At 38.2% G+C, this 27812-nt stretch overlaps 1 protein-coding gene across 1 annotated transcript; it reads left to right on the top strand.

Annotated features, from left to right (window-relative positions):
• Positions 1-1772: 1772 nt before the first annotated feature.
• Positions 1773-26761, top strand: mosmoa (modulator of smoothened a). Its single transcript, XM_024272701.1, has 3 exons — positions 1773-2764; positions 16431-16643; positions 24018-26761. Exons 1-3 carry the CDS (start codon positions 2659-2661, stop codon positions 24200-24202), a joined length of 504 nt encoding a protein of 167 aa, XP_024128469.1. The 5' UTR covers positions 1773-2658; the 3' UTR covers positions 24203-26761.
• The last annotated feature ends 1051 nt before the right edge of the window (positions 26762-27812 follow it).

Below are 27812 nucleotides of genomic sequence, written 5' to 3'. Positions count from 1 at the left end.
ACAATTTCTGTCAACCAGTAGGGGGAGCCAAAAGTTGGCAACTTCTGGATTGTACACTAATGCTTTTTATTCTGGGTTTATTTATGACCTGTTTGGTCATCAAACTATTTGAGATACTATTACAACTATGTTGGAAATTGTATTCAGTTTATATAGAAAATAAATGGTGGTCCAAATATTTTCTTAAATGCGCTGTGGTTTGTAGTAGATGTTGCCTTCAATCAGTACTGCATCATTTTAAGATAGAATCACATCCTGACTATAAGAGTAGGTTTTGAATCTTAAGATGGAACTGAATATTTCAATTGTGAATGTTAATATTTTTTTTTTCAAAGTTGTGAAAATGTAAATTAAAAGCACAACACATTAGCTTAAAGTCTACAATAAAAAGCTGATCATTTTATTTAAATTGATATATGAAAAAAAAATGATAAGAAATAAATGTTTTTGTCTCTGCATGAAAATCTGCCTTTCAAGAACAATACAGCTTTTAGGGATTTAGAGGACCCACAGGAATTATGTTTTTCAAGGATCAAGTTGACAAATGTTATAATTTTACTTCACAGAAGTTTTCAACCTACATTGTGAATAGTCTACATAGAAAAAAGAGCTCTTTTGAAAAAAAAAAAAGATATGAAGATACAGATATAGAGATATTAATTTAAAATACATTTAAAAAATTAAAATTTGCAGCGATAAATCAATTTTACTGATGAATCCATTTCTATTCCTACGATCCAACCAAAATCGATCTGTTTGAGGCAACGTGTTCATCAACTTGTATCATAAAATCATTTCAAAATGAAATAAATCGATTAAAATCGATGTTTGAAAATATAATTTGGATTAAAATATGGTAGGTTTATTTCACAACAACGTGAGAACAACAATTTTCCATCCCAGCGGACAAGACGTGTGATGGCAGCAAAAAATGATCAAGTATCATTACAGTCTAATGTGTAGAAACACTTTAAATTTTGCACAGATGGTATCATGTTCTAATAATGCTTATGCATAATAGAGTGGGATGAACTTTAGAAAACAAAAACACGAATGGATTTTACATTAATTCTTGTTTGTTCGTACACATATTTGATTAACACTTGATTTTCTTGCAAGACGCACAATGAATCTGGAAAACTTCACCTACACTGTTCAGTACCAGGTATTTATCTGAGTCACACTCAGTGAAAATTTGGCTTAGAATTTCCTGGATTAATTTTAAGAATCAGGTCATTTGATATGAACCAATATTGACTATGAATCGGATCAGCAACCACAAATTATGATATGAATCGAATCGTTGCTTAAATGAGTCATAACACCACTACTCTCTTCACTTTTTTGATCTCGCAAGTACTTAAACCTAGAAATCACGATTAACATTTCTTTATAAGTTACTCACAGTTCTTGTTTTTATATGATAAAACGTTTTCTGTGTCTATGCATTTACTCATAATTATTAATCCTTTCTATATCCTTATAATATGTACACTTTGTAAAAAATGTTTATATTCTAAAAATGTTTGCACTTGCTGCTTTTATATAATTTTTGGTTTTTATTTATGTGTACAAGCAATAAACTAATCTAATTTAAGATTAACCTTAATAAAATAAGACTACCTTAATAATCCTACAATGTTTATCTTGTTTATTTTTGTCATATTTCTTCAAAAGTGATGCACCAAAAGACTAAAACAGGAGGACCCTTGAACAAGAGACCCCCCTTTTTGAAGAGTATCGCGAGAAGTCAGTATGCCGCCCCCCTCCCCTGAACGTGAACATATTGGGCTCTCTGTGTGTGTGTTTGAGGCAGCTTGGGGGTGTTCGCTTGATGTCATTTGGCAGAAAGGAAGGTTGAGCTAACGGTGGTCACACAAGTGGAAAAGCATCCCAACAACTGTTTTGTTGTCCAGTGGGAGCTTTGGAGTTCTCAGACTGATCCCTAACTCACAGCAGCAAAGAGGAAAGCTACAGCCCGTCTGCGGTCCGAAACCGGGGAAGAGGAGGGAAGAGCTGCTGGCTAACGGGACTAAAAGTACCAGATGCTATTTCAGCGGAGGAGAACCAGCTCGAGTAAACAAGACGGGGTGATGGGTTCTCGTTTTCCTGATGGATAACCGTAAACCTTCACCTTAAATTGGGATTTTTTTTAAGTGAGCGGCGTTTGCGTTGCTTTATTTTTTCTGGAAGTCAGTTGGTGTGACATTGTACCTGAAATGCTCGCGCAGTTGCGGTCTCGGCCGTCTAGCAGCCGCTGGGCCGCATCTCGGCACACCGAGCCCGAATCTGGGAAATAGCTAGCTAACTGTCTGCTAGCAGCAGCCGTACCCGATGCTGCTGCAGCGGCGGCGGCTGCTAAGCGGATCCGACAGACACCACAAGCACTTCAAGGCCTGAGCACCGAGTCTGCTTTTGTTTTCGCCGCACCGGACTGCAACAGAGATGTGACGCTTTTGTGTGCCCAACTGGAGCCTCGACGCGAATGGGCTAGCTTTGCTCCAAAATGCACAGAAGCACGAGAGCAGGATCCTCTTGAGGGGGGCGAGGTTAGACTGATAACAGCCCACCCTGAACCTTTCAACACCCGTGGTCGCACTCGGATAACGACCACCGCGCTCCCACGTCTTTCCTCGGGGTTTAGCAGCTGGAAGAGGGATGGATAAACTCACGATCATTTCAGGGTGCCTCTTCCTGGCTGCAGACATCTTTGCAATAGCCAGCATTGCAAACCCAGACTGGATCAACACTGGTGAATCAGCAGGTAAACATAACCTATCTTTAGAAGCTACTGCATCTCCTGGCAAAACAAATTAAATGAAACTTTAAGGAAATGGTTTCTGCTTCAGCAACTGCTCTTTAAAGAATAAATTTTTATTATTCATTCTGTAATTTATATTAACTCACATGCTAATTTTTAATTAATTTTCTTGAAATCCTAATTTTTTTTAATGAAAATAAACAAATCTAACATCATCATCATATGCATCCACATCCAGGGTATTTTATTTTGAAGGTAAGCATCAAATGACTTAGTTATGACATTTGAAGACATTTAAAACTGTTACCTAATTGCATAGTGAAAATATTTACTGTTTTCCCTCTTTAAGTAGTCAAAAGGTCCCCTCACACAAACAGCCAGTCCACTAATAGCATGTTACTGCCCATGACTCAACATTTAAAGTGACCTCAGTGTGATCTGTCTGACCAAAGAACCTGTGCAGGTGTGTGAGTGCTGCATCTATGATGCTTCATGTCGGCAGGTGATGTTGCTGCTCTATATTACTTGTCTCATTCCTGATAACTCTTTTATACTATTGACATCTGCTACTCTTTGTTCTCTTTGCACAATAACAGCTTAGTAACTGGGTCAGGGAGGGTTCATCCTCCTCTACAACACATTCAGACTGTATTAGCTCATCGGAACAAGTAATCTTTGCTAAAGCAAATAATAGGACACAGATGAGATGCTCTGGACATCTGGCAGTTTTATTCATGCGTAGCGGGACTTCATGTCCAGTTTTTGTCACTTTTGTACCCAGAATGTACTGAAAATGGCAGCTTCTGGTATTCTTTGAGACACACGAATGTGGTTTGTGTACATCTTGTAATTGGAGTGAAATTAGTACAGCAGGCAGCTTCTATCTCTGTGTCACTCCTCTCCCTTACCCTCGCAGTCTCGGCTCAGACCGTGGATTCTGGAGTCATTTATTTTTGCCCTGTTTTCGGTGGTTTTGTCAGATGCGTGGGCGAGAAGTCGCAACGATTTGACGCCTTCACTTCCTCCCATTTCTTGTCATTATTTTCGGATGGTAAACCTGCTGTCTGTTTGAAGGGAACGCCACCTGTCTGTCATTTATTTAGTGGTCCATTCTCCTTACAATTTTTTGTTATTCTCCATACATTTTGAGTTTTGCCAACATTTAAACAGAATAATTCAATTGAACTTAGTGGTTCAATCAGTAGGCTCTGCTGCTATTTGAGGTTATGGTTCCTTTCTACAGTCAGATAGCACCAAAAAAAACCCTCCGTGCCCTTTTGGCATCTTGCATCAAAACCACTCTTTGGTTTCCTGATTGCGGCTCACCGCTCCACCAGAGGATGAGTCAAAAACGGAGAACAAATTTCAAACACCTCGATGTGTGACAACAAATGGGACTTCTACAGTTAAATGTGTGAAAGGAGGGGTTGGCATCTGCACCTTCGCTGAAAGACTGCAAGGATAATGTAAAGAGTTGTGGTTGTCGTCTGTCAAAGTGTTTACATTTGTGGCGAGTGAAGTTGAAATGAGACGCTGCAGATTCTGGAGGGCTGCACACCATACCCAAGAATCGGTAGCCATTTTCACATTTTATTTAACCATAATAGAGTTTGTATTGTTGTTTTAGAAGTAAAACACCTTTTCATTTTTAAAAAAATCCATTCTGCGGTGTTGGATATTTCCCAGAGGCAGGTGAGATGAAGGGCTGCTCATCTTCTAGAACAGCAAGTTCGACTCTCTTACCTGCAGACACGGTCGTTGAAAGCTTGACTGCTGGGAGATGTTCCCAATATTAAAGTGTTGGTTACAAAACTGAAAAATATTAAGTCAGTCTGCAGCTGCAAGGTGACTGAAATAGTTTATGGCTTTAACGTTCAGCAGCTTTTTAATGTACTTTCACTCATGATCGCTTAATTTTTTTCACAGAAAAATCTGCTTAGTCTGACAGTAACATCTAAGTTGTATTGAACACATGCACTGAACTTAGTACTATTACAGTATTAATTTTAACAAATTTTAAGCTGCAATCAGTCATCCAAAAAATACTTTTTAACAGTGAAAAAGAGGGAAATTATTCATTTTGTTTTAAAGAACTGATTTGATGACTTTTTGGCTTAAAGTCTCAATGTGACTTAGTCATGTTTCTCTGGAATAAATACTGTGATGAGTACTTATTTTTGTTTAAAGCTCAGACTTCTAATTACTTTAATGTTTTGAGGAAAAAAAATATGAAAATTAGTTAATATACAGACTGGTGCAAAAAATTACTCTTTAATAAATGATGAATGATTTTATGGCTTGATTTAACTTCTATAGTTGCAAATCTCTTTAAAGTCCCACTCAAATCATCTTTTGATCTCTTTAATAAGTGCACCAGTGATCTTTTAATTATAATTATACTTTTTTTAAGGCGAAATAAAAAAAAAAAAAACAGTGTCATTTTTAGGGCATTTTTTTCTGCTGAGTAAGTCTTCCCTGACTTTTCATCATCCCTTTGTTTACACACGTTCCCACTAGCTTACAGCCCATCACACCAGCCATATAAAATTTCAGGTGCAAAAAAAATGGCAAGCGTTCTTGAAGCTTTCATCTGTACAGTTTTGAGTCAGATGTCGAATATGTAGCTGGATCTATTTGTCTACAAGTGGATGCATGCACTCAGAAATGCAGATTTTAAGCTTTATTTTCTAAGTCATAAGAAAAATGCCACAATAACATGTTAAAAACACCCAAAAAAACAATTTGCATTGTAGTGGGTCTTTAAAAGCTGATTTGCTATCATTAAACACAATAGAATGTTGATGCGTTGCTCTTGTTTCAATGTAAAATGTTGTAGCTGAAGCTCATTTTCATTTTAGAATGTCATAAAAAAGCAAAAACCTGTTATTTAACATAATCACTTGATGGTAAATGTTGTTCTTTTAGCCTGAATGTTCTCACAAAATAGCAATACTACATTTAAATCAGAAAGCACACATCTCAGACTTGGTTGAAGTAAAATAAATCTCTGTACTTGATGGAGATACCATTGTTAGTCATTTTTGGTTGGTGGAAGATTTCAGGCGGAAAGTAAATGTACTTGATCACTTCTGTCCTTTCATCCTACGCTTTTTGTAATCATTTTCACATCATTCTTTCAGAATAAAATATAACCATTAACAGAAGTGCTTACTTTTTGAGAAGAACGACATGTTTTTTTTTCCAGGGAGAATAGAGGACCTTCAACTCCAAAGTGCTATTGAGTGTTGACTGCAAAAAAAAACCACCTCGGTGGCAGGAAACATTCACAGTATTCACCACATGAACTATTTTAAGAAAGACTCACAAAAGCTGCCTTCATTGCAAAAAAACGAAATAAATCAGCAAACAATTACGTGAAATTAGAGCAACATTTGGGATCGATTGCAGCTCATAACTGTTGCTCAGGAACTGCTGTTACAGCTAAATCTAACATTAGCCTAAAGTAGATGAAATGGGGCGCTGTTAAATTGTGTTATTTTAAGTGTCCTTTTTCAAAGCACAAGGGCACACGGTGTCATTACTACAGAGCAACTGAAACCAGGCCAGCCATCATCATCCAGTCACAAGGCTGCTGTGCTAACACTTCTGTTCTGCTGTGCATTTAAGCATCTTGAATGTGCAAGGACACCGAGCACTTTGCAACTTTAGAGACGTGACAATTTAATTTCAAGCATGAAAAGAGTTATCTTTAAATAGCCTTGCATGTTGGAAATAAAAGCCAAACTTTTTACTGAAACACATTGGTTCAAAATGGCAAGTCTGCTACTATTTGTATCTGGTGCTGCAGGTGAAAAACCTCAGCTGTAGATGATTTTATTTTCCTTTTGGAGTTTTTGAAAACGCATGATATCAATCTGAATTGTTACACTCTCTGTTTTGAAAAATCTCATAGCATCAAATGGCCTCAGCTTAATAAGAAGTATGTTGAGGTGTTGATGTAATGGCGTTCCTCCTCTGCGGATGTTTTTATCTGAGGTGAGCTTTTCCGTATTGGCTTTAAGTGCCTGTAAGTGCATGTGATTATCTTAAGTGGAGCTGGGAATGGAAAAGCATCTGGATTTTCTCTGTCCACTAGTATATGGCCTTTGTCCATCTCCTTGAATGCGAATCACCTTCCTTTGCTGCCTGATGATCGGGGCTTAAAGTCAAGAAAATAGATCGGTCTAGTCCGTCTATGACTGTGATCTGCACCAGATGTATGATGGCATTTTGGAGTCTCTTTCCTCTTCCACTGACTCTCTACTAGACGGAAGTAATAGAGGGGCTGGAGATGACAAAGTAACAAATCTGAGACCAAGTTAGAATCGAAATGTGAATGATCTCCGTAGTAAGGATTGAGAGGAGACCATCGTTTAAATATAAAACAACACAAAAGGTCGTTTTAAATATGCTCTGCATCGTATAATAAAAGAACACACATTCTCTGAGGTCTGATTTACTGGTTAAAAAAAGCTCCAAAATAATTGTGTTAATGATTTTTGTAATGTAGTTAGAGCCATTTATAGCTATAATACCCTCCTGCCAGCTTCTATTGATGGGATGTGCAGCTCTGCTGATATAATCTGGCTATGGTAGAAGCAATATAAAGAGCTTTTCAATTGTATGAAAGGGAATGGTTTTGAAATTGGTAAAGTTGAATGTAATAAAGCTGCAATCATGCGTCCCTCTGAGATCTTTGATTCAGTCCAGGCACTGGCTGATAACAAGTCTTGCGGTGTGGATTGTATTACTGCTGAACACCTTAGTTTGCAAGCACGGAGCTTATACCCCTGCTCAGTTTGGGTTTTATCCATGGCACGCCACCTGACAGCTTGCTAGCTCCCTGTTCTGCTGGTTCCTGTCATTAAGAATAAAACGTTCAGAATTAACACCACTGCAACTATAGACCCATTGAATTGGCTAATGTAATATCTTATGGCAGTGGTCCCCAACCACCGGGCTGCTGACCGGTACCAGTCCATGGACAGTTGGTACTGGGGTGCAGAGAGAAAACACAATCTATATATTTTGTGTTTTATTTATAGTCTGACTCTGAAGGAAGTTTTATTTTGGAGAATTACTGGATTCCCAAGATAACATTGTTTAAAAAAAAAAAAAAATTGGAAAGTTTATTTTCATAGAAAAGAGCCAGTGAGGAAATAGAAGATCCTTTGACTTCAATGGAAAAAAGGTGTAAACAAAAACCACGAGTCTTTACCTGAATTGTGGGTTTATTGAAACAGTTGTTTCCACACCCCATAATAATGATGCATAATATTCAGCAACTGGCTGTTTAATGATACAAGGATGCTGCCAATAAAGTTGCTCAAATGGTGGATTCATGTTATTATATTTAGAAAATAACAGTCTTAGTGGCGTTTTTTTTGTATTTAGTCGTTGCAGCTTCAAAGTCAGATGAGGCTAAGGTTGGTGTCTTGATTTAAAAAAAAAAAAATTTTTTTGGCTTCCAGTTTGACAGGAAAAATCTACATAACTTTTTAATGGTTCCTGCACAAAATACAGTGTACAAATACAGTTTAAACCAGCTGGAGATTTATTTATTTTTATTTTATTTTTTTTTTTTACAGAGGATGGAGATAATCTTTACCCTCAAAAGTTAAGGAAAACTTAAAGCTGAGAAAAAAATAATTGAACGTCCACTTTAGCCTTCGTACAAGTTGGTCCATTTGACATTAAATCGGACTGTGGTCAGAAAAAGGATGGGGACTACAGTCATAAGGAATGAAGAGAGTTTTGTTTTGCACATTAGAGCAATTTATTTGCACTTCACTTCACTGATTTATGTACCTTTGTCCTGAGACCAATATTGTATTAGTACAATAAGGGGAATTTCTATTTTTATGTCCTGCATTAGAAGCTCCCAGGCATTTAACCACATCAGTTATATAAAAAATGTTTCTTTAAGCAAAGAGAAGAAAGGACCCTCCATTTTTTTTAAAATCTGACTTGTGGTTTATTGGTTATCTCTTCACTCTATGACTGTGAAGTGTTGGCATTTGTGAGATGGAGTTCATCAGAGGCGGTTACTCTCCCCTTTCCTCCTTATCTTGTTCACGGACGATCCGGAAAACTGAATGCGGTGTGGTCGGAGACAGGATCATTAATCATCTACTTTATGCTGATGACTTGGTGGTATTTAGTCCTTGGCTTTCTGGTCTCCAGCAGTTGCTGAAGGTCTGTATTAAACCTGGCATTGAATTTAATGCCATGTTCAATGTCAGAAAGAGCAAACTAATGAATGTGTGAAGAAGAGGACATGGATCATTAGGGACTTCTGACTTTGTCCTGTCTTGTGAGGTTTTGTGATCCAAGTATAGCTACTTAGATTATATTATATCAATCATTTTTATGATATAAATATCTTTGGACAATAAAAAAAAATATTTTCCCAAGCTAACAAGCTTAAGCAGAAGCTTACTATGTTTTCTATGACTGTTATACATTTAGAACATTATGTGCCAGTTTTGGAATGTAAATGCTAGAAAATTGGGCTGAAGTATTAAGCTTAGATACGGAGCTCGAACATTCATGATTTTTTAAGTGGTTACTGCTGGCTTTCATTAACAGAACCCATTTGATATAAGTTTAATTATGGCTTAGGACAACGTGCATACTGTCTGCCACCCACAGAAGGTGTTTCAGACATTTCCCACCAGGAAAAGGCTTTGGGACAGACCCACCACTCACCAGACAGATTATATCTCTAGGCTGGCAGCGAACGCCTCTGCGTTTTTCCCTCAAAAGACCTAAAGGGTAAGCCTGGGATTCTCCTTTTCAACTGCTGGACCCATTATTTGGTCCAGTATATGTTTTGGTAAATGGAAGGATAAGGTGTTGCAACTTCTCAAAAACAGTGTTTCGTAAATTATATTTATTTTAAAATTGTTGTGCCTGTCTGGATCGGACTTTGTTCACAAAACCTAGTGAGAAGGACAGTGTGTTCTTTAGAATGTGCTTTTTTTGTGCAAATTAATAACTAATAAAATCATCAAAAAATCACCCAAGCAAGATATGTTATGATTGAAGAGCAAAAAGTTAATTTAGGTTCACTCGCATTCTTAACCAAATAATAATAATTTTTAAAAAAAAGTTTTCTGCAGAGCGGCAGTAGTTCATTAAAAATTACCTCTGAGTTGTTGGTGGGACTCTTGGCATAGAGTAAGCCCACCCCTTCCCAAATGTTTACATGCTCTCCCACTAGCTTATGGCCCCTCATAACCCCAACCTAACATCAGCGGTGCAATAAAAATGGCGAGCAATATTGGAGCTGTACAGTTTTGAGCCAGATTCCAGCTCAGGCAAGGAAAACAAAGACGTACATGGATGTACTCGTCTACAAGTGGATACATCAAAATGGATTGGAGCAGGGACCTAGTGGTTTGCCGTCGTAGCTTCAATGTCACAACTGCAAGCTTTGTCTTACGCCATTTTTGCGTCTGCACAACAATTCACAACAAAAAGGCATACCCCGAAATGCAATTTTAAGCTTAATTTTCGTTATATATCTCCTCTATCATCAGAAAATATCACAAGAACATGTTAAAAACACCAAAAACATGATTTTCATCGGAGTGGGTCGTTAATGTAAGTTTAATCCAGTTTGATCCCACTGATTTAAAAGTGTTTTGTGTTAATCTACCTGTGCTTGAGGTCTTTGCTAATCCTCTCTTAGTGGTGAGTTAAATCATGAACAGAGCTGAATTAATTTTGGTTTTGTGTCTTATTCGTCATGGGACTGTAAGCCCTTGTTTTGTACATGCATTTAGGCTGTTCGTGGGCCCTGTAAAAGCCTCCAGGTACAGAAGAATCGACTGTTGGCTGCCTCGACTTACCTACTTGCCGCCCACTACGGTTCAGAGGCCATTTTGACTCATCCCCCCTGAGCTTACAAACATTAGCACCCCCTGTGCTTCGCTAATGACGGCATCATCATGCTGCAGTGGAGCAGACACGGCGCTCATTTCCTCTCATTTGGGCTGAGACATGGTAGGAACAGTGTTTTGATCATAGTGAGTGCACAGATGCTTGCAGGGTAATAGGGGATGGTGGAGGTGTGGAAAAAATAGGGAGTAGGACCTCCAAATGGAGAAATTGGCCCATTATTTTTGATAGCAGAAACACGCCAGTGTTGTGTTTAAACCATATGGTGTTTATTTATCCTTGTTCACAGCAGGCAACAGGCGAGCTCAAATTATGTTAAAATTAAAGAAATATTTGGATTTAGTTCATTTTGGGCAGGATTTATAAATGTATCCGTTTTTATTTATTACCCACAATTCCGTGTGACTTTCAATCCCATTTGAAGGCCTGAATAAAAGAAACATAATTGACTTTTTTCACATAACTCACACCAAGTTGCTTCCTGTCACACTCTACTTTGTCTCATCAACATCATATGCCCACTCTAAAAATAATACTTTTCATTGGCCAGATTTAGAAATGACTATAGTTGGTATACTGGGATCAACATAAACTGGGTTAAACTTCAGCTGGTAAGGGCATGTTAAAGGAACTGCAGAATGATTCACATGAGATTAAATGCAATTTTATTAACTCATTTTTAAATTCTCAAAGATGTCTGCAATAGAAATATGTAAAATATTGCAGCAACTAGAACAAACCAGGCAAGCTAGCATATCTACAAACCCTAACTACTTATGTTTTCCTGATATTTTTTCTCATTGAGGCTTTGTACCATTTTAAGTTGAAGGAAAAGCACCTGAACAACAAATTACTCGTGGCTTTGTCTGCATTTGCATGGAATATTGTAAAGAGTTCAGACATACAGATGAATCAGATTGATCCTGAGTCACATTGTTTTTCCTTTTCAAGGCGTTCAAACATGTTATGTAAAATGTGCATTAGGAAGGAGAAGTAAAATAATTACCTTTGCTGAGTAAATACATTCTTCCTGAGCCTTTTATACCATTAATGTATTTATATTTTTAGAATACTTCTTATTCTGTCTTTTTGTGTACTGATGCTGATCTATTCACAGTCAAACTGATCGTTTATTACTGTTCCTGTAAAAAGCTTTTGTCTCTTTGCCGTTAGTTCCTGCAATAGTTACTGTGTTTTATGCAATAGTTTAGTTTATTTGTATCTGTTAGAATGCGTTCTGCTAAAGGTAAATTGTGGGTTGAACTGTGTTATCGCTAATCAGCCCTCAACCCATAGGAGAAAATGGGTAAAATACACTGATCACAAAAATTAAAGGAACACTTTTTTTATTGGGCCTGGCATGAATTGAATTAAACCTGTCTGACAATTTTCTTGTTGGTTAAGCAGCTGAGGGCCTCGTTAATCAATTTCAGCTCTATTGGTGTTCATGGAAAGAACAACAGGTGCACTTCAGTGGCAACAATTAGAAAACCCTCAAAACAGGACTGGTGTTACATGTGGAGGTCATTTCAAGTTTCCCCTGTCTTGATTTTTTTTTTCTTTTTTTTTTCTGTTGCTGATTTTGGCTTGTGTAATTATCTCTACTGGCAGTATGAGATGATTCCTTAACCCTACAGAAGTTGCACAGGTTGTCCAACTTCTCCAGGATGTCACATCCACATGTGCTGCAGCAAGAAGGTTTAATGTGTCTCCCAGCACAATCTCCAGAACATGAAGGAGATTTCAGGAGACTGGTGGTTATTCTCAGAGAGCTGGACAGGGCCGTAGAAGGTCCTCAACCCCTCAGCAGGACCGATACCTGCTCCTTTGTGCAAGGCGGAACAGGCTGAGCACTGCTCGTACCCTACAGAATGACCTCCAGAGGGCCAATCAGGAACAGACTTCATGAAGGTGGCCTGAGGGGCGGACGTCCTGTAGTAAGCCCTGTGCTCACTGCCCAGCACCGTGGAGCTCAACTGGCATTTGCTCAAGAACACCAGAATTGGCAAGTCCGCCACTGGCGCCCTGTACTTTTCACAGACGAGAGCAGGTTCACCCTGAGCACCTGTGATAGACGTGAAAGAGTCTGGAGAATATGAGGAGAACGTTATGCTGCTTGCAACGTCGTTCAACATGACAGGTTTGGTGGTGGGTCAGTGATGGTCTGGGGAGGCATATCCATGGAGGGACGCACAGACCTCTACTGCCTAGGAAATGGTGCTCTGACTGCCATAAGGTATCCAGATGAAATCCTTGAACCCATTGTCAGACCCCACGCTGGTGCAGTAGGTCCTGGTTTCCTCCTAATCCACGACAATGCCCGGCCTCACGTGGCATGAGTATGCAGGCAGCACCTGGAGGATGAAGGATGAAACAATTGAATGGCCTTCACGATCCCCTGACTTAAACGTAATAGAACATCTCTGGGACATTATGATTAGGTCCATTAGGCGCCGCCAGGTTGCTCCTCAGACTGTACAACAGCTCAGGGATGCCCTCACACAGATCTGAGAGGAAACGCCACAAGACACCATCCGTCGTCTCATTAGGAGCATGTCGCGACGTTGCCAAGCATGCATACAAGCTCATGGGGGCCACACAAGATACTGAAAAGCATTTTGAGTTGCAGAAATTAAGTTTTGGAAGAAATGGACTAGCCTGCCACATCTTCATTTCACTCTGATTTTATGGTGTCTGTAGCTGAAAACTTTTATTTCCATTAAAATACTTGGCATCCTTTTGTTCCTAAGACACTGTCCTGTTGTTATTTGTATAGGTATCCAACTTCATATTGAGATCTGATGTATCTAATGTTTCTTTAAAGTGCTCCTTTAATTTTTATGAGTAGTATATTATCAATGTTGCTGCTTTATTTACTTAATTTAATAGAATTCAAGGTTACAAACTTATTTTTTTGTGCAATTATAATAAAATAATTAAATGTGCAAAAGTTAGAATTTTTTTCCCCCCGGCATTTTTTGTTACAGTTTTTGCCTCACCTCACCTAATTGAAATATATTTTTCTCTTGGGTTTCTTGTTTTATACAAACAAATGTTTTTTTTTCCAGGTTGAACTCAGTCTATGAGTAGGCTGGCTGTGAGACTGTCAATATAAGAGAGGGGTTGAGAGCATACAACTGGAAATGTTTGGAAGTGTGAAATAGCTAGCTGTGTTTATTTTTTTATGTTTTGTTTTTGTAACTATGGCATAAGTCTGGGGTGCCATTTAGCTTAAATGTATTTATTTATTTTCACCAAAATCATTTTAGACTAGGTTCAGCCTCATTTCTTAGTAACAAAGTTTTTTACCAGTTAGACATTTTATTATCCATGCATCTTTATTAATAAAATAATGTTATTTGTGTATACAGTACAATAAAAAAATGGATTTACTTATTTTATTATATTTTTCTGCAGTTTTTTTTTATCAACAATAACTTATTTAGTAAATATCCTGAACTCTTAAATGTGGATTATGTTTGAAGTGCAAGCTTTTACTCCTACCTTCCTAGAGAAGCAGAAACAGTTGTTTGTTTACCTGTGACCATCTACCATAGCGTGCCTGCCTGCAGTATGACCGGAATGCCACAGAGTGCCAGTAAAACAACAGGAGGCCAAGGGATTCAGGGGAAACGGTTGTAAACTGCAGCTATCAAACCGTTCCCAATGTTCCCAGCACCAGCGCCCGGGTTTGTGCTCCTCACCCGGCTCCGTTTTTGCTTTTTGTTCAGACTGACTCTGTAAGGCAGAGGCAGACTTCAGGAACTAGCTGAGTTTTTCTGTTGCCAGTTTTCTCATGAGCCATGACCTTCAATTTTCACTTTTTCACTTTTTTATGATTATTGCATAAGCGTTCTGTTCAATGAGAAATTCACTGGTGGCGCTCTAAGGCAGATGGTAAAGTAGCAACACAGAAAACATCTTTGAAACTTCCTCCTTTCCCCTGTTGGAGAAGATGTTGTGTTTCTTTCTGCATTTTTAGATTTTGTTAAATTTATGCCTTCAGGTCGACAGACTCCCCAAACCGTTTCTCTCACCTCACCAGCATTGTTTGTGTGATAGGACTGACTTGTGTTTGCTGGTTACTGTATAAAAACAGGGCTTCATTAATGGGGGCAGGATTTCCTTTGGAAGGCCAGCACAGCATTCCACTTACAGAGCCAAACAACACCTCTGTCACACAGGCTTTGTTCTTCTGTTAGCTTCTGTTGTTTTGGCGTTTCAGTCATTGTAGGCAAAGGTTGTGACTAGCAAGTAATAAAATGTGTGGATGTGGGAGGCAGAATTACCACAGGATCATCTAAAACTTTCCTCAACATTTTTGCCTCATGCACTTTTCAGACTTTTGCACTTTCATTCCTCCTTAAAAACTTGTATTTTACTCCTAAAACACAAGTTAAAAGTCAAAACGTACTATGTTCAATATTTGTGTTTAAAAAGCCGAATATTGTTTTTTAAGAATTATTTTGAAAGTTAAAAAATGTCAGCATTCTTTTCTTTGGAGCCACACTAGTATGAATCTTTTCACTTCAAAAGCTGCTATAAAGTAAGAAAAAGTCCAGAAAATTGTTCAAAATATTCTGTTAAATGTATAAAAGACAAAAAATGTGAATCAAAATGTTTGAGTGGAGACTTTTCTTTCCTTTTTAGACCTTATTTTCCAGCTTCATTGTAAACTTTTAATGTGGATTTTGGAACATATGATCAGAAATTTTAGCTTTTCGAAATCAAATTCAACCACATTCATGAGGAATATGCTTAGTGCAAGCAAGTTAAGATTTTTGCACAAATTGATTAAAAACTTTCTAGGAATCATCTGCACACACGTGGTGGGAATCAATTTTATGGATGTGGTATTGACACTAAACCAACTATGCTACAGGCTGGGCTGTTTGCTGTTTGTGTGGCAGATGGTGTAGAAATGCATAAGCGGGAAAGCTTTCTAAATATAACGTCTCTATTCGGGAGTTTTTGTCGTCATCGCATAGAGTTTAATTTTACAGGAAATGTTTGCAAATCACAAAATTGATGTTAATATTATAAATATTCTGTTTTTTAGTTCATCATTTAGTCGCTCCGTGATGAGATTATCATATTAGGTTTTAGGATGCATGTTACTCACCATTGAATATGTTTATTTAAAATCAAACAGATTTGTTTTCAGTTTAATGATCTAATTGATTATTCATAAAGGGTTGTTTAACATGCACACAGTAACCAATAGTCGTACCATTTAGTAGTTTTTCTGCTTTAAAAGCTCCCATTAAGCCATCCACCTCATTGAACCTTCTTCTTACTCAACATCTTGATTTTTAATTGACCACTTCCTGTTCCTCCGTTCTGTTGGGAGTCTTCCTTTTACTTCCAGAGACTTATAATGAGCAAAGAGCTCAGCGGTGTGTCGGTGTTGTGCTTATTCGGGTAGAAAATCCCTCGATTGGTACTAATTGAAAAGAAAGCAGCATTGGTAATAGGAACTGGTCTTCACACCTTTGTAATAGTTTGATGCATGAATCAGGTTCTTGGCATAATTATTTATTGTAATGTGGTGCTGTTTTTATATGTGTAAACTTACATTGTCATTTATATTTTCACACTTAAATATTCAATTTTCACTAACCTTTAATAGATTGTGTCTACTTGCACTTCTCTTAAAATGACAATTTACTTAAAAAATGTGATAGTAGTTTTATTAAAAGCTAAACTCAATCAAGGTTTTATATTTTCTATTCAAATGAAGACCTAAACCGGCTCCTCTCTTTTGTAGGTGCACTCACAGTTGGGCTTGTCCGGCAGTGCCAGACCATCCACGGGCGAGACCGAACTTGCATCCCTCCCCGACTGCCCCCCGAGTGGGTCACCACACTTTTCTTCATCATCATGGGCATCATATCTCTCACAGTCACCTGTGGACTGCTAGTTGCATCACACTGGCGTAGGGAAGCTACCAAATACGCCCGCTGGATCGCTTTTACTGGAAGTAAGTGAACCAAAGAATGATATTAATACTCATTTTTAAAGATTTCTGCTCACTTCCCTCTATCTGATGGCACCCAACAGTTAAAATAGTTCACGTTAATGCTCATATTGAAAGAGTTTACAAATGCTCCAGAGCGACCAAGTCACACTTGGTGAGGTCTTGTTGAGATGGTGATAAAACACTTTTCAGGAGCGATTTAAGAGAGTTTGTGCGTTTTGGGATGAGGAGGACCAAGTAGGTGCAGCTACGACACGCAGACTTCATGGTGGAGAGGTGTGTCAACTTTGTGGCGTGGAGAAGACAGGTGTTCCCCAGAGCTGCAGTCCTGATCACAGTGCTGTGCCCATTGTCACGGATTCTGACAAGGACTGGAACAAAGTCGGACAGAAACGCAAAGGCTCCCTTCAGGTGGACAAAATCAGGAAGGACACAGCTTGTCAGGCTTGTGATGCCTTTGTGTGGTGCTGGACAGAAAAGCTTTTTGCACTAGAGTAACATTTGTATTGTGATTATATCTAAAAAAAAAAACAACTACATTTTACATTAAAAGTTATACAAAATTTGAACATGCTTGTGATTCTCAGTTTAAAAAATATATGTATTTCTGAGCGGGTCATTGAAGATTTGTCTGTATTTTATTTTGAAGATCAGAAGTTTCTTTGAAAAATGTTGCATTCAACTCTGTTTGCAACATTTCTACATTGTTATTTAACATTTAAGTTTACATTTCAATTCAAATTATACAAAAATAATCATAGATGTGATTTTAACAATAAAAAATACTCCTCAGATGTTTTTCTGTGATTTATAGCTCCGGTGTGTTAATGCTGAAAAGCAAAATGACAAAAAAAAAAAAAAAAAAAAAATGAGGTTGTTCTAAAAATAATGGCAAAAGTGGCAAGATTAACGTCTTCCAAGCTGAAAATATACATCAAAAATAGACCAAAAAAACCTAGTCTTAAAGTGTAATACAGATGAGGATCACTTTTAAGAGAATCTGATGTGTAAAATGTGTTATGTCAGTCAAAAAATAACCATAAACAGCAAAGCTTTTGTTTTTTAGGAATTTTTAAATGGTGCATTTGAGATTTGCTCGGCATTGTTTCACAGGGAAGAATATAAATATATCTCTATGCCTTTATTGCTGTTTGTATGGTATGTGCGTGGGTGGCATATGGACCACAGCGTTGAGTAGTCTTTTATCTTCTTTTTCTTGACGTTTCACAGCTCGGAATAGTTTCTTTTTGTTGTTGTTTTCATTTTATGCTTCTCCTATTCTTAATAGTAAGGTCATCTATAGATGTGCTTTTAGAGATCCATATAATTTCTTGTGCTTTTCTTAAAGCTGTGTGGGTTGTTGAAGTTTGATTGGCCATTCGCTTGTGGGAACCGAGCGCTCATACAGACGGAACACTGGCTTGGGAATCCACAATGCCTTGCATTATTGTCGTTTGAAAACAGCCGGCATATGAGAGAAAGAAGTGGCTTTTCCAGGCTTGAGTGGAGTTTTATTCATTTTGGAAACACTTTTTTAATGTTTTTTTTTTTTTTAATAAATACCCACTTTTCTGAATCTCAGATCTCTCTGCTCTCAGCCCTATAAGCACTAAAGTCTATCTCGAGCTAAATTGGAAGCTATTGAGCCGCCATGTAATGACCACACTTAAAGGCAAAAGGGAAAAAAAAAGGATGTTGCCATGACAACAGTGAATCGTTGTCACTCCTGTAAAGCCTCAACATCCAATTTCTTTCTAAATTTAGCTCTTATGAAATGTATTTTTTATTATTTTAGCATTTAGAGCACGGTGATTATGATCACACTTGAAATCAAAGAGGAAATGAGGATAAAAGAGGGAAGAGATCTGGTTGTCAGCGTTTGTTTGAAACTGTGTTCTGCTTGGAAACGGTGGATTTTTGACTGTAATTTAAACATTGTTAAATCTGAGCTCCTGCATTGTTCAAGCAGACGCTCACTGGAAAACAGCTAGAGGACAGGATATATAGTCTCTCTCATTCCAGCTTCTTTATCCACCCTGATGTCATTACATCCGACTGATCTCCACTGATTGAACTTGAGATTTTTTTTGCTGTAGAAAAGTTGTGAAGGACAACAGCATCCCTTTTTTTTTTTTAATTGGACACAACAATCACCCAAAGTAGGAGGCTCATTTTGTGATTTGCACACATCTTTAAAACTTCCTCTAGCTAAGAAGGACGAGCTTTGATGTTGCTGATTTGTGGGCGTGTCAGCCATCATCCGTTTGCCGCCAACAAGATTAAAAGTAAAAATGAAGAGAGGGAAAGACAATGAGCAATTTTGTCTGGAGTCACAAGCTTGGGGCGTCAGAAAGTAATTATGACATAAATGGAACGAGGACAGAGCCGTGAAGAGAAGTTGGTCTGCAGTCTTACTTGTTACAGAAAATCAGCTTTTGAGTGGAACAGTTTTTATGTCTGTATGTTCTCATAAATGTCTGTGAAAGTAATTTTAAACCCAGACTAATTAACGATAAAACTTTTTCAATTTTTGTACAAAATGTGGTTACAAAAACAGTGTAGAGGAAATGCTTTTATTGTGAAAGTCAAGTTTTGTCAGAATTGGATGTCTTAAATTACCTTTTGAGTTGATACAAACAGCAGAATAAATGCCAAATATTCACAAAAAGACAAAATCAATTATCAATTATCATTTTTAAGAAGTGTGTGCATTTGTCCTAAATGCTGCCTCCTAGATTTTAGGAAATGTCATTTTGCCTAAAAGCTACCGTACATTTTCCCTGAGGTTTCTTCTCGTCTTTTTCTTTTATCATTGAGCTAATACCAACCCAAATGCTCCAGCCAAACAAACCGTCAGCTTCTGTTTTTATAAAGGTTTCCACACCTGCTGGTTCTCAGATTGTCTAAAGGTGATGCTTCGTATGGCTTCAGGTCAAAACTCACCTTTAAAAATCCCACTGAAGCGGTAAATGGTGCCTCTAGTCTAGCTCACATATTTTTTGTCCTCCTATTTGTAGGAATATACCCATAAAACCTTTTTTTATTTTATATTAAGTTTTTTAATGAAGAACAGAAACTATACAGGACTTTTAAAAATCTAAAAAATATACATACATTTTTACTTTATTACTTTTTATAATTACTTTTGATGCAAAGTACCTCATTGCTAATTTAATCTGCTTTTTTGCATTTAAGGAATTATTGCTTTTAACTCCAGATTGTCAGTTTTCCACCTGCATTCGTGCTGCTTCAAAGATGACAAGAAAAAAAAAACATGGCGCCTTAAAGTATAGAAAATGGTTAAAAGCTCTTTGATATGTCATTCAGTTATTTTTTTCATTACAGGAGACTCTTTCATTGAACCTGCATTGCCATTGATCTGTAATTCTAAAGTCGGTTTGTTTTCAACGCCTCTTTACGTCATTGTTTGTTACATAAGTGACCTCAGCTACGATCCTGCCAAAGGAAAAGAAAGAAGCCGGCCTCACATTTGTCAAGTGAATTATTTAACTGTTCTTATGGAAAATAAAAAATACTTTTTGTCTAATTTGGGACTTTTACTTATCACAATTTGTAACAGAATTATGTTACTATTACCTCTGGCGAATAAAAAAATAAAGCATTCCACACAATTAAATAATGTATGAAACAAATGTAATTTTTTTAATTAAATAAATAGATGAGTAAGTGAGTGTAAAATGTATTTTCTAAAATATTTGTGTCCGACTATAAAATATAGTATTTGTTCAATTGTTTTTTTCTGTTTTTTATTTCTTCAGAGTTTCAACACACTTTTCTGCTACTGAGAAATTTACCTTGAAAAAGTATAATTTTTTTTAATATCATTCACCTTTTTTGCAGAAAGACAATTTTATTTTAATTAAGACTTTTAATTTAACGCTTTTAGATCAAATTTTCATAATAGGCAGATTAACTCTGACAGAATGAATCCATAAGCTCACTTTTCATTTGATTTGGTGATCTTTAGAAAAATGCTTATAGTTTGCATAAAGCCTTTATATGATAGGATAAACTCATGCACAGATGATGGCATCAGCAGGAAGCCGAGGGATCATTACAGCTGTACTAAAGTCCGCTTTATGCTTGTTGGATTAATTTAGCTGTTTCTTCTTGACTTTGGAGACCTTGAGCACTTTTCCTTTTTTTTTTTTTTTGAGTTTGAAATCTGAACATTTAAAGGCCTTGAACAGGGATTTGCTAACAAACCTTTTGTTGGACTGATTTTGCAGAAAATATTTACTCTTATTATCAGCCGGAGGTTAAAACACTGCCATTTTTACCTGCAAATTATGTGTACACAAATCTCAGGTGACTGTCAAAACATTTAGCTGTAGAAAATTGCTGTTTCTTCATTGTAGAAAGGTTATTGTTTGTATTTATAAATATATAAACTCTTAAGTGCAAATGTGATGGCCAACAGAAAACCATTATTGGTAGAAAAAGGGATGAACTCATAAATCTAGAAATGTTTTTATCCTGCTACCACATAGGAAACTATTATCACAGTGTTTATGGTATGTGCTCTTGAGCTATATGTCTATCGACTGTTTCAGGGTCAATCTTTTCCAGCTTTTACACGACCACTTCACAACACATGAAAAATAATATAGTTTATGTCTAGACACCTGTGACCCTGACTGAAGAATTCGAGGGTGCCTATGCATCTTTCCTTTGCAGATCCAGGTTTTATTCTTTAGATTCTGTGCATGCTTCTTTGGACATGGGCATGTGATCTGTCATTTGAAGCCAAAATAGACAGAAATAGTGCCAGCTAATTAATCGTGCATACTATTATATAATACATTCCTCATAGGATTCATTTTACTTTTTGTTCATGTGAAAATGCAAAAATAAATGTATTGGTCTGTGTCCATTATTGCCAGGTTCAGTTAGAAATTAGGTCTAAATTAAAAAAATCTATCCATGTATCTATTTTTAAATATAGTTTAATATTTTTCTAACAGTAAATAGAGGTTAACTGTAATACTAAAGTGATTGACCTGCCTTCACTTTGATGGTTTATATGTACTGCTGGGAGTTGAGGTGCAGCACTCGCGTAGTTGGCATCATAGCCTTGCTTGAACCTTTGCTAGATCCCCTTTCCTGGAGTTCTTCTTTTTCCAGATGAGTTTACTCTGCATATACCCCTCATGCTATCTTATGGGGTCCAGATGACTCCACCCTTACATTGATGTGTGATCCCTACCATCATAAAGATGAACAGGATTTCATGTCTGCCATGGACACCAGTGAAGATAAAAAATCCTTGAAAATAAAAAAACTTCAGCATGCTGTCTTGTGGGATCCAGATGACCCCAGTTTTAATGTAAACATGCCTGGGATAGCACAAGGGTTACTCACATAGTGTAAAACATTTTTTACTGGTTTATTAAGTACTAGCAAATGACATGTGTCCTGCCAAGTGAAAGGTCAGCAGGTGACCTCATGGCAATCTGAGCAGCACTTTTGCAACTTTTGCTTTAACTTACAGAAGTTGGATGGTAGTTTTCAAACTCTTTTAATTATATCTATGCTTAATTTTTCTTTATTGGAGGGGAAAAAATGCTGAAATAATTTTAGCATTTAGCTCTGTCCCTCTGATTATGAGGGATGTGATCAGATGCTAATGTCTAGAAGTAGCGTCTAACCATACTTCTCCTAACCCCGGGCTTCCATGGCAAGCATTATGGCTCGACCGCCAGTCTCTACGTAACTTTAAAAGTAAGAGAGGAACCTCCGCTGCATACAATCACGTCCGACCTCTGCGATCTGGCCCTCCGGTGCTTCGTTGGGTTCAAATTTTTGCCTGAGTCGCAGCACTTTTTGTGAAGTTGGGGCTATTATCGACCTAAATCGTAATAAATGGCGGGTTATTGCATTGCGTGAAGCTATGTGAGTTTGGAGTTTTGCGTGGTCGGCAACAGAACCTTTGGCTGAAGGCATCCTGTAGCCAAAGGGAGTCATCTGCCGTAGCTAGATTTCTAGATTCTAGATTCATCACCGGAGCTGTAACGCTTGCCATGGGAGTCCTAAGACCTTAGTAACATGCACCCATACGGGGGTTGAACCATACGGTGCTGTGGGTTTTGGGTTGTCCGGCTCTATGGGGGCTCGTTGACAGGAGTGATGCGTCTTAAATGGAACACTTGTGTCTTTTAGTTTCCTTGAGGCTCGTGCACCTAAGGGACGTCATAAAAATGGATTGTACGAATGTCAAACGTGTTGGAAGTGTATTGTAAAGCATTTGTAAGGACATATAAGTTACATGCCTCTAAGACGCACTGATGATGCTGTCGTATGGCTAGTAAGGTGCAGATGCTGGCTTCTTACTGACCTCGTGCAAACGTGGCACGTTCAGAGTTTCCAGATGATACATAAATGTGTCCGTAGGACGCTTGTAAGATTCCGAAGCTCCAAGGTTGAATTTGAAATCTTGCCCTCCGGCTTCTCCCTACCTCTATATTTAGCCCTCCAAATGGAGGGTTATGGAAAAATAGTGTCTTCAAATTCGGACGTCACTCCCACTTGCTGGTCAGCTACATTAGCAAGGATCCGCTAGCGGTCGGTAATGCCTAACATATTTGGTTTTATAGCTTAAATGTGAAGAAAAGTGCTTCTCCTCAGTTGAACACCCTATCGGCAGAGGGATACTGAATTTGAAGTCCCTTTGCTCTACCCTTAAAAAAACTATTTTGGACCCCCCTTTCCCTTGAAATGCCCCTTTATTTGGAGGGGTAGGGAGAAGCCGGAGGGGTAGGGGAAGAATTCGGATTCGGCCTCCTCATTTTTGACAGTGTACTCACACGGAGCACACACTTATCACTTAAACAGTACTAGGAAAATCTGTAAGACATGTCTACTTACTTTACCCTTATTTACTTATATGTATTGTTTAAGTGTTCACTATGACCTGTTGTATCATGTTCGTAGAAAAAATATGCATGAACATTTTTACTCTACAGGCTCATCGATCGTTTTACGACCTTGATATTTTGTTCAAGTCCGGTACAAGTTTGCCCATTTTTCACTTGCAGCTATCCTTCCTCACCAGTAGGGGCAGTTATGATAGATGTTGCAGTTTACAACTTCTCGTACAATTTCATAATCTCTCGGAACTTATTAGATAATCATAGGATAAAACAGAACCAAAAAAGATTCAATAAAAAACTAAACAGGAGACTAAGTTAACAAGAACCTATGACGCTAAAGCGAAACGAATGACATCCAAATCTGACACATCTAAGTTCATTTGATGGGATGCTGAACAAATGTAAAGAGTGCTGAGAATAATCGACGAATGAGGGGGGCCTGCTGTGTCAGATGATTTACATCTTCTCCCTCTCTCTCTGTTTGCAGTGATCCTGTTCTGTATGGCGGCGCTCATCTTCCCCATAGGCTTCTATATCAACGAGGTGGGAGGCCAGCCGTACAAGCTGCCCAACAACACGGTGGTGGGCTCCTCGTATGTGCTCTTCGTCCTCTCCATCTTCTTCACCATAGTGGGACTGCTGTTTGCAGGAAAAGTTTGCCTCCCGGGTTGAGGACTCCACCACGCTCCCCTCTGGACTGCTCCCAGGGGGCTCTGAGAATACCATGGGATTTACTCGAACACAGTGACTGAAAATTTAAAAATAAAACCCAACAAAACTCTCGCCGCAATCCCAAAACGGGGAGGCCTCCGCTTATGTGTCAAGGGACCGCAGCACCACGGAGAACCGAACGGCTAAAGGATGCAAAACGGACAAATGAGCCAAGCGCGACTGGACAGAGACCCGACGGGGGGGGGGTGAGGTGTGAAAGAGTGCAGCCTCCTCGCCACTGCTGATTTCAGCCACAGCCCTATTTCTGTTGTCGTTCTGTCGGGGAAGGGTGCTTAATGTGCTGCTGTCATGGCAACCACCGCCACTGTGTTGGCGCACATTTCTTGAGGACCACTACAGCCACTCACCGATTTGATTCCCTGCTGCCCCCCTCCAAGCACACATCTGCTCCATCACGGCCGCTCCTATTGCTATTTTTGGCTCCTCCTTGCTATTTTCAGACAAATCTGTTGTACTTTTTTTTTTTTCTTTTCTCTTCCATCTTACACCACCTTGCCTCTGAAAAGTGTTACTGCTGCTGACTGAGCGGGAATTGGAGGGCGTTCCGAGAGCCTGTCGGTGTGGGGGGGGAAGCACGGCGCCCCGCCATATTGCACGGCCTCAGGTGTGCAGTTGGGAAGAACAGCTGCGTCTGCAGCTGTTCCGCACACAGGCGGCCTGCTCTGGATGAGAGGTAGATACAGCTGTGCTTCCTCTTAGTCTCATCCAGGTTTAGGAACAGGTGGTAGACGGGAGGTCACCGTTAAGGTGAGCGCCACCCAGTCAACGAATGATGTTATTTATACGGATAGAAGCAAAATATTAGTGTAGGCAGCTCAGCTAGACCCATCTTACTGATGCACATCCCTCAGCAGTATCTAGAAGACTGTGAATTTAAGGAATACTCATCCGAACATAAACACACCTCTTGTTCTTGTATCTTTGTTGAGTAAAGCCATGCACCGTGGCCTTCCCAAATGCATTTCTCAACTTGTACATTAATTGCAGAGAGGACGAGACAGTATTTCTGACTGAAGATATGAAAACATGTGAATGCTGAAAATTGGTGGTATTCTCCTTTATTGTTTGGAAAAAGAGAGGCAGAAGCTTTTTTTTAATTATTATTTTATTTTGTGTACGAGTGAAGGCACTGGGACTGCAGGTCAGGTCCATGCATGGGGCTGTGCCTCAGAGTGCTGCTCAGGAGCTTTGTGAATTCTGAAGGCACACAAACACACATCGACTCTTCCTGCCCTTTTTTTTTTTAATCGATCATATTTAAGCTACATTTTTGTTTTTGACTAAAAAAAAAAGCTTTTTTTCTCCTCTAAATCCCTTTAATGGAAATATTTTTTATTGCGTTTCATGGTTAGCTTTCACAAAAATGTACCACAAACTGAAAATGTCTGTTAGACAGACTGCTCTTTGTTCAGAGTGGAAAATTATATAACATTACAAAAAGAAATAATGCACATGGGACATGTGCAAATGCCAAAAAATGCAACTTTAGCTGCCTATTTCTTACATCTTTATGCTCTAACTCTCTCATTATACAGAAACGTTTCTCCTCTCATGTCTTATTAGGTGTTCTGGTATCGATTTAATGCTACATTTCTTCTTTTAGCTTCTTTCTTCATCTGTTCACTATCTTCATTAACCTCCTCTTTGCTCTTCCTCCCCTCAATCCGTCTGCTAAAGCATAATTTTATTTATAAAATCCCAAGCCACCAACATGTATGTTTTTAATTAAGTGGCTCTTTAAAGTTTTTGCCTTCAACATTAATCAGACGTCTTCCATTTAAGAAACGCCGTTAATCCTTAGAAACTCAAACGTTAAATCTGCGTAACAAACAACTCAATTACATTTGAAGCTCAAATCGAAGAATTGATCTCAGATTTACACATTCTGTTCACGCGGAACGGCGTGGGATCAGATTAGCGACTGACTGTTGGAAAATGTGTGTTTGTGTGTCGACGGAGTCACAATCTCCTCATTTGCAAAGTCTTAGGTTTTTTGTTTTCCCGCTGGGCTTCTCTTCCTCCGTCCCTTCGATGTAAAACTGCTGAACTTTACGCTCTGCCTCGTTTGGTTTAGTATCGTGCCATGGCCTGACTTTGTTTAATAATGTACAGTCACAAAAGGCAGGAGTTCTGTATTAGGAAGCACTGTGCATTCAACAGTATAGGTATCAGACATAGAAGCACCACAAATGTATAAAAAAACAAAATAACTTCTTACCTCATTGTTTTTTGTTTCTGCTATGATTTTCTAATGGTGGCAACGTGTGTGCCCTCTAATTTTGTTTCTTGCCTTGATCGGATGTCCACACATAAAGCCTATGATCATAGGAAATTATTTATCACTGAATAAAAAGAGAAAAATGGGTTTGTGTGTGACTGACACCGCTTGGATTTTGATTTATTTCAACGTACTTTATACAGATTTGAATTTTTTTGTTTTGGTGTGAATTTATTTCCGTTTTTCCCGCCTCACAAAATTAAAAAGAAGTGATCCTGAAAGCCTCGCTGGGTTTATTCCAAGAGTCGATGGAGGATTCACACGGCAAGCAGGTGAAGATCTTAAATCAGCCTTTTCTTTTTTGTCATCTTTGCTTCAAGTAAATCAATTAAATGGATAATTGGAAAACAACATATATATCTTAAAGCTTTTGAAAAAGTATTTTTCTTGTCTAAATTGTGCATTTTTTCTAAAATCCAAAATTGATCCAAAGAAAGTCATATTTTTAATCATTTATTGAACCTCTAAAATATGTTTAAAATGCATTCTTTTAAGTCAATTGCATCAGATTTATTGGTTTATTTTCCTCAAATGGCAAGAATAAAAAATGTTCGCACTTTGCACAAATCATTTTTTTTTACATCCTTTTCTTCCATTTAAATGTTAAAAGCATTTGGACCAGAACCCCACTTCCATCAGCCACAGCTTCAGTCCTTTAGAAGATGAATCAGTTCGAGGAAAACTGGAAATTACTGAACAAAAAATAAATGATATTTTATATTGACGACCATACAAAGCCTTTTTAACACATACAGCCTGCTATTTCTTTTCTAATCGTGGTAACTACCACATTTAGCAGGTTTTTTTTTTTTTAACTTGATGGAGCCAAATGCTGCTTTCTGCTTCTGGAGCTGTTCAACACTTCAGTAGAAATCCATGGCAGTTCTTCGTGCCATCTGTTCTCGCGGCACTCTGAATCTGCGCTTAAATCCCTCAAGGACTCTTTCAAGTGAGTGTGCCATACGTGGCTTTCAGACGATTACCAAACTGTAAGAGTTTAAATTCAATTATTGTTCTGCCTGTGAGCCTGCGAATGCGAGACGTCAGGACCTGAAGATTGGCAGGAACTCTGTTCAGCGTTTCTGTCTGCTGACATTTGCTAATGAGGACCAACGTTGAGCTGACTTCGATGTGGCTGACTGGTTTAAGAATCATAACTTTGATTAATGAGTGGAGCAGTGCTGTGGATGTGTGTGATTTTTTTTTTTTTTTTTTTTTAAACTATTTTTAGTTGAAATCCAATACTAGTCAGAGGTTGGAATAGAAACTATT

The sequence above is a fragment of the Oryzias melastigma genome, linkage group LG8 (assembly GCF_002922805.2).
Source record: "Oryzias melastigma strain HK-1 linkage group LG8, ASM292280v2, whole genome shotgun sequence".
In the NCBI taxonomy this organism is placed as follows: domain Eukaryota; kingdom Metazoa; phylum Chordata; class Actinopteri; order Beloniformes; family Adrianichthyidae; genus Oryzias; species Oryzias melastigma.
This window is presented reverse-complemented; position numbering and strand designations above follow the sequence as displayed.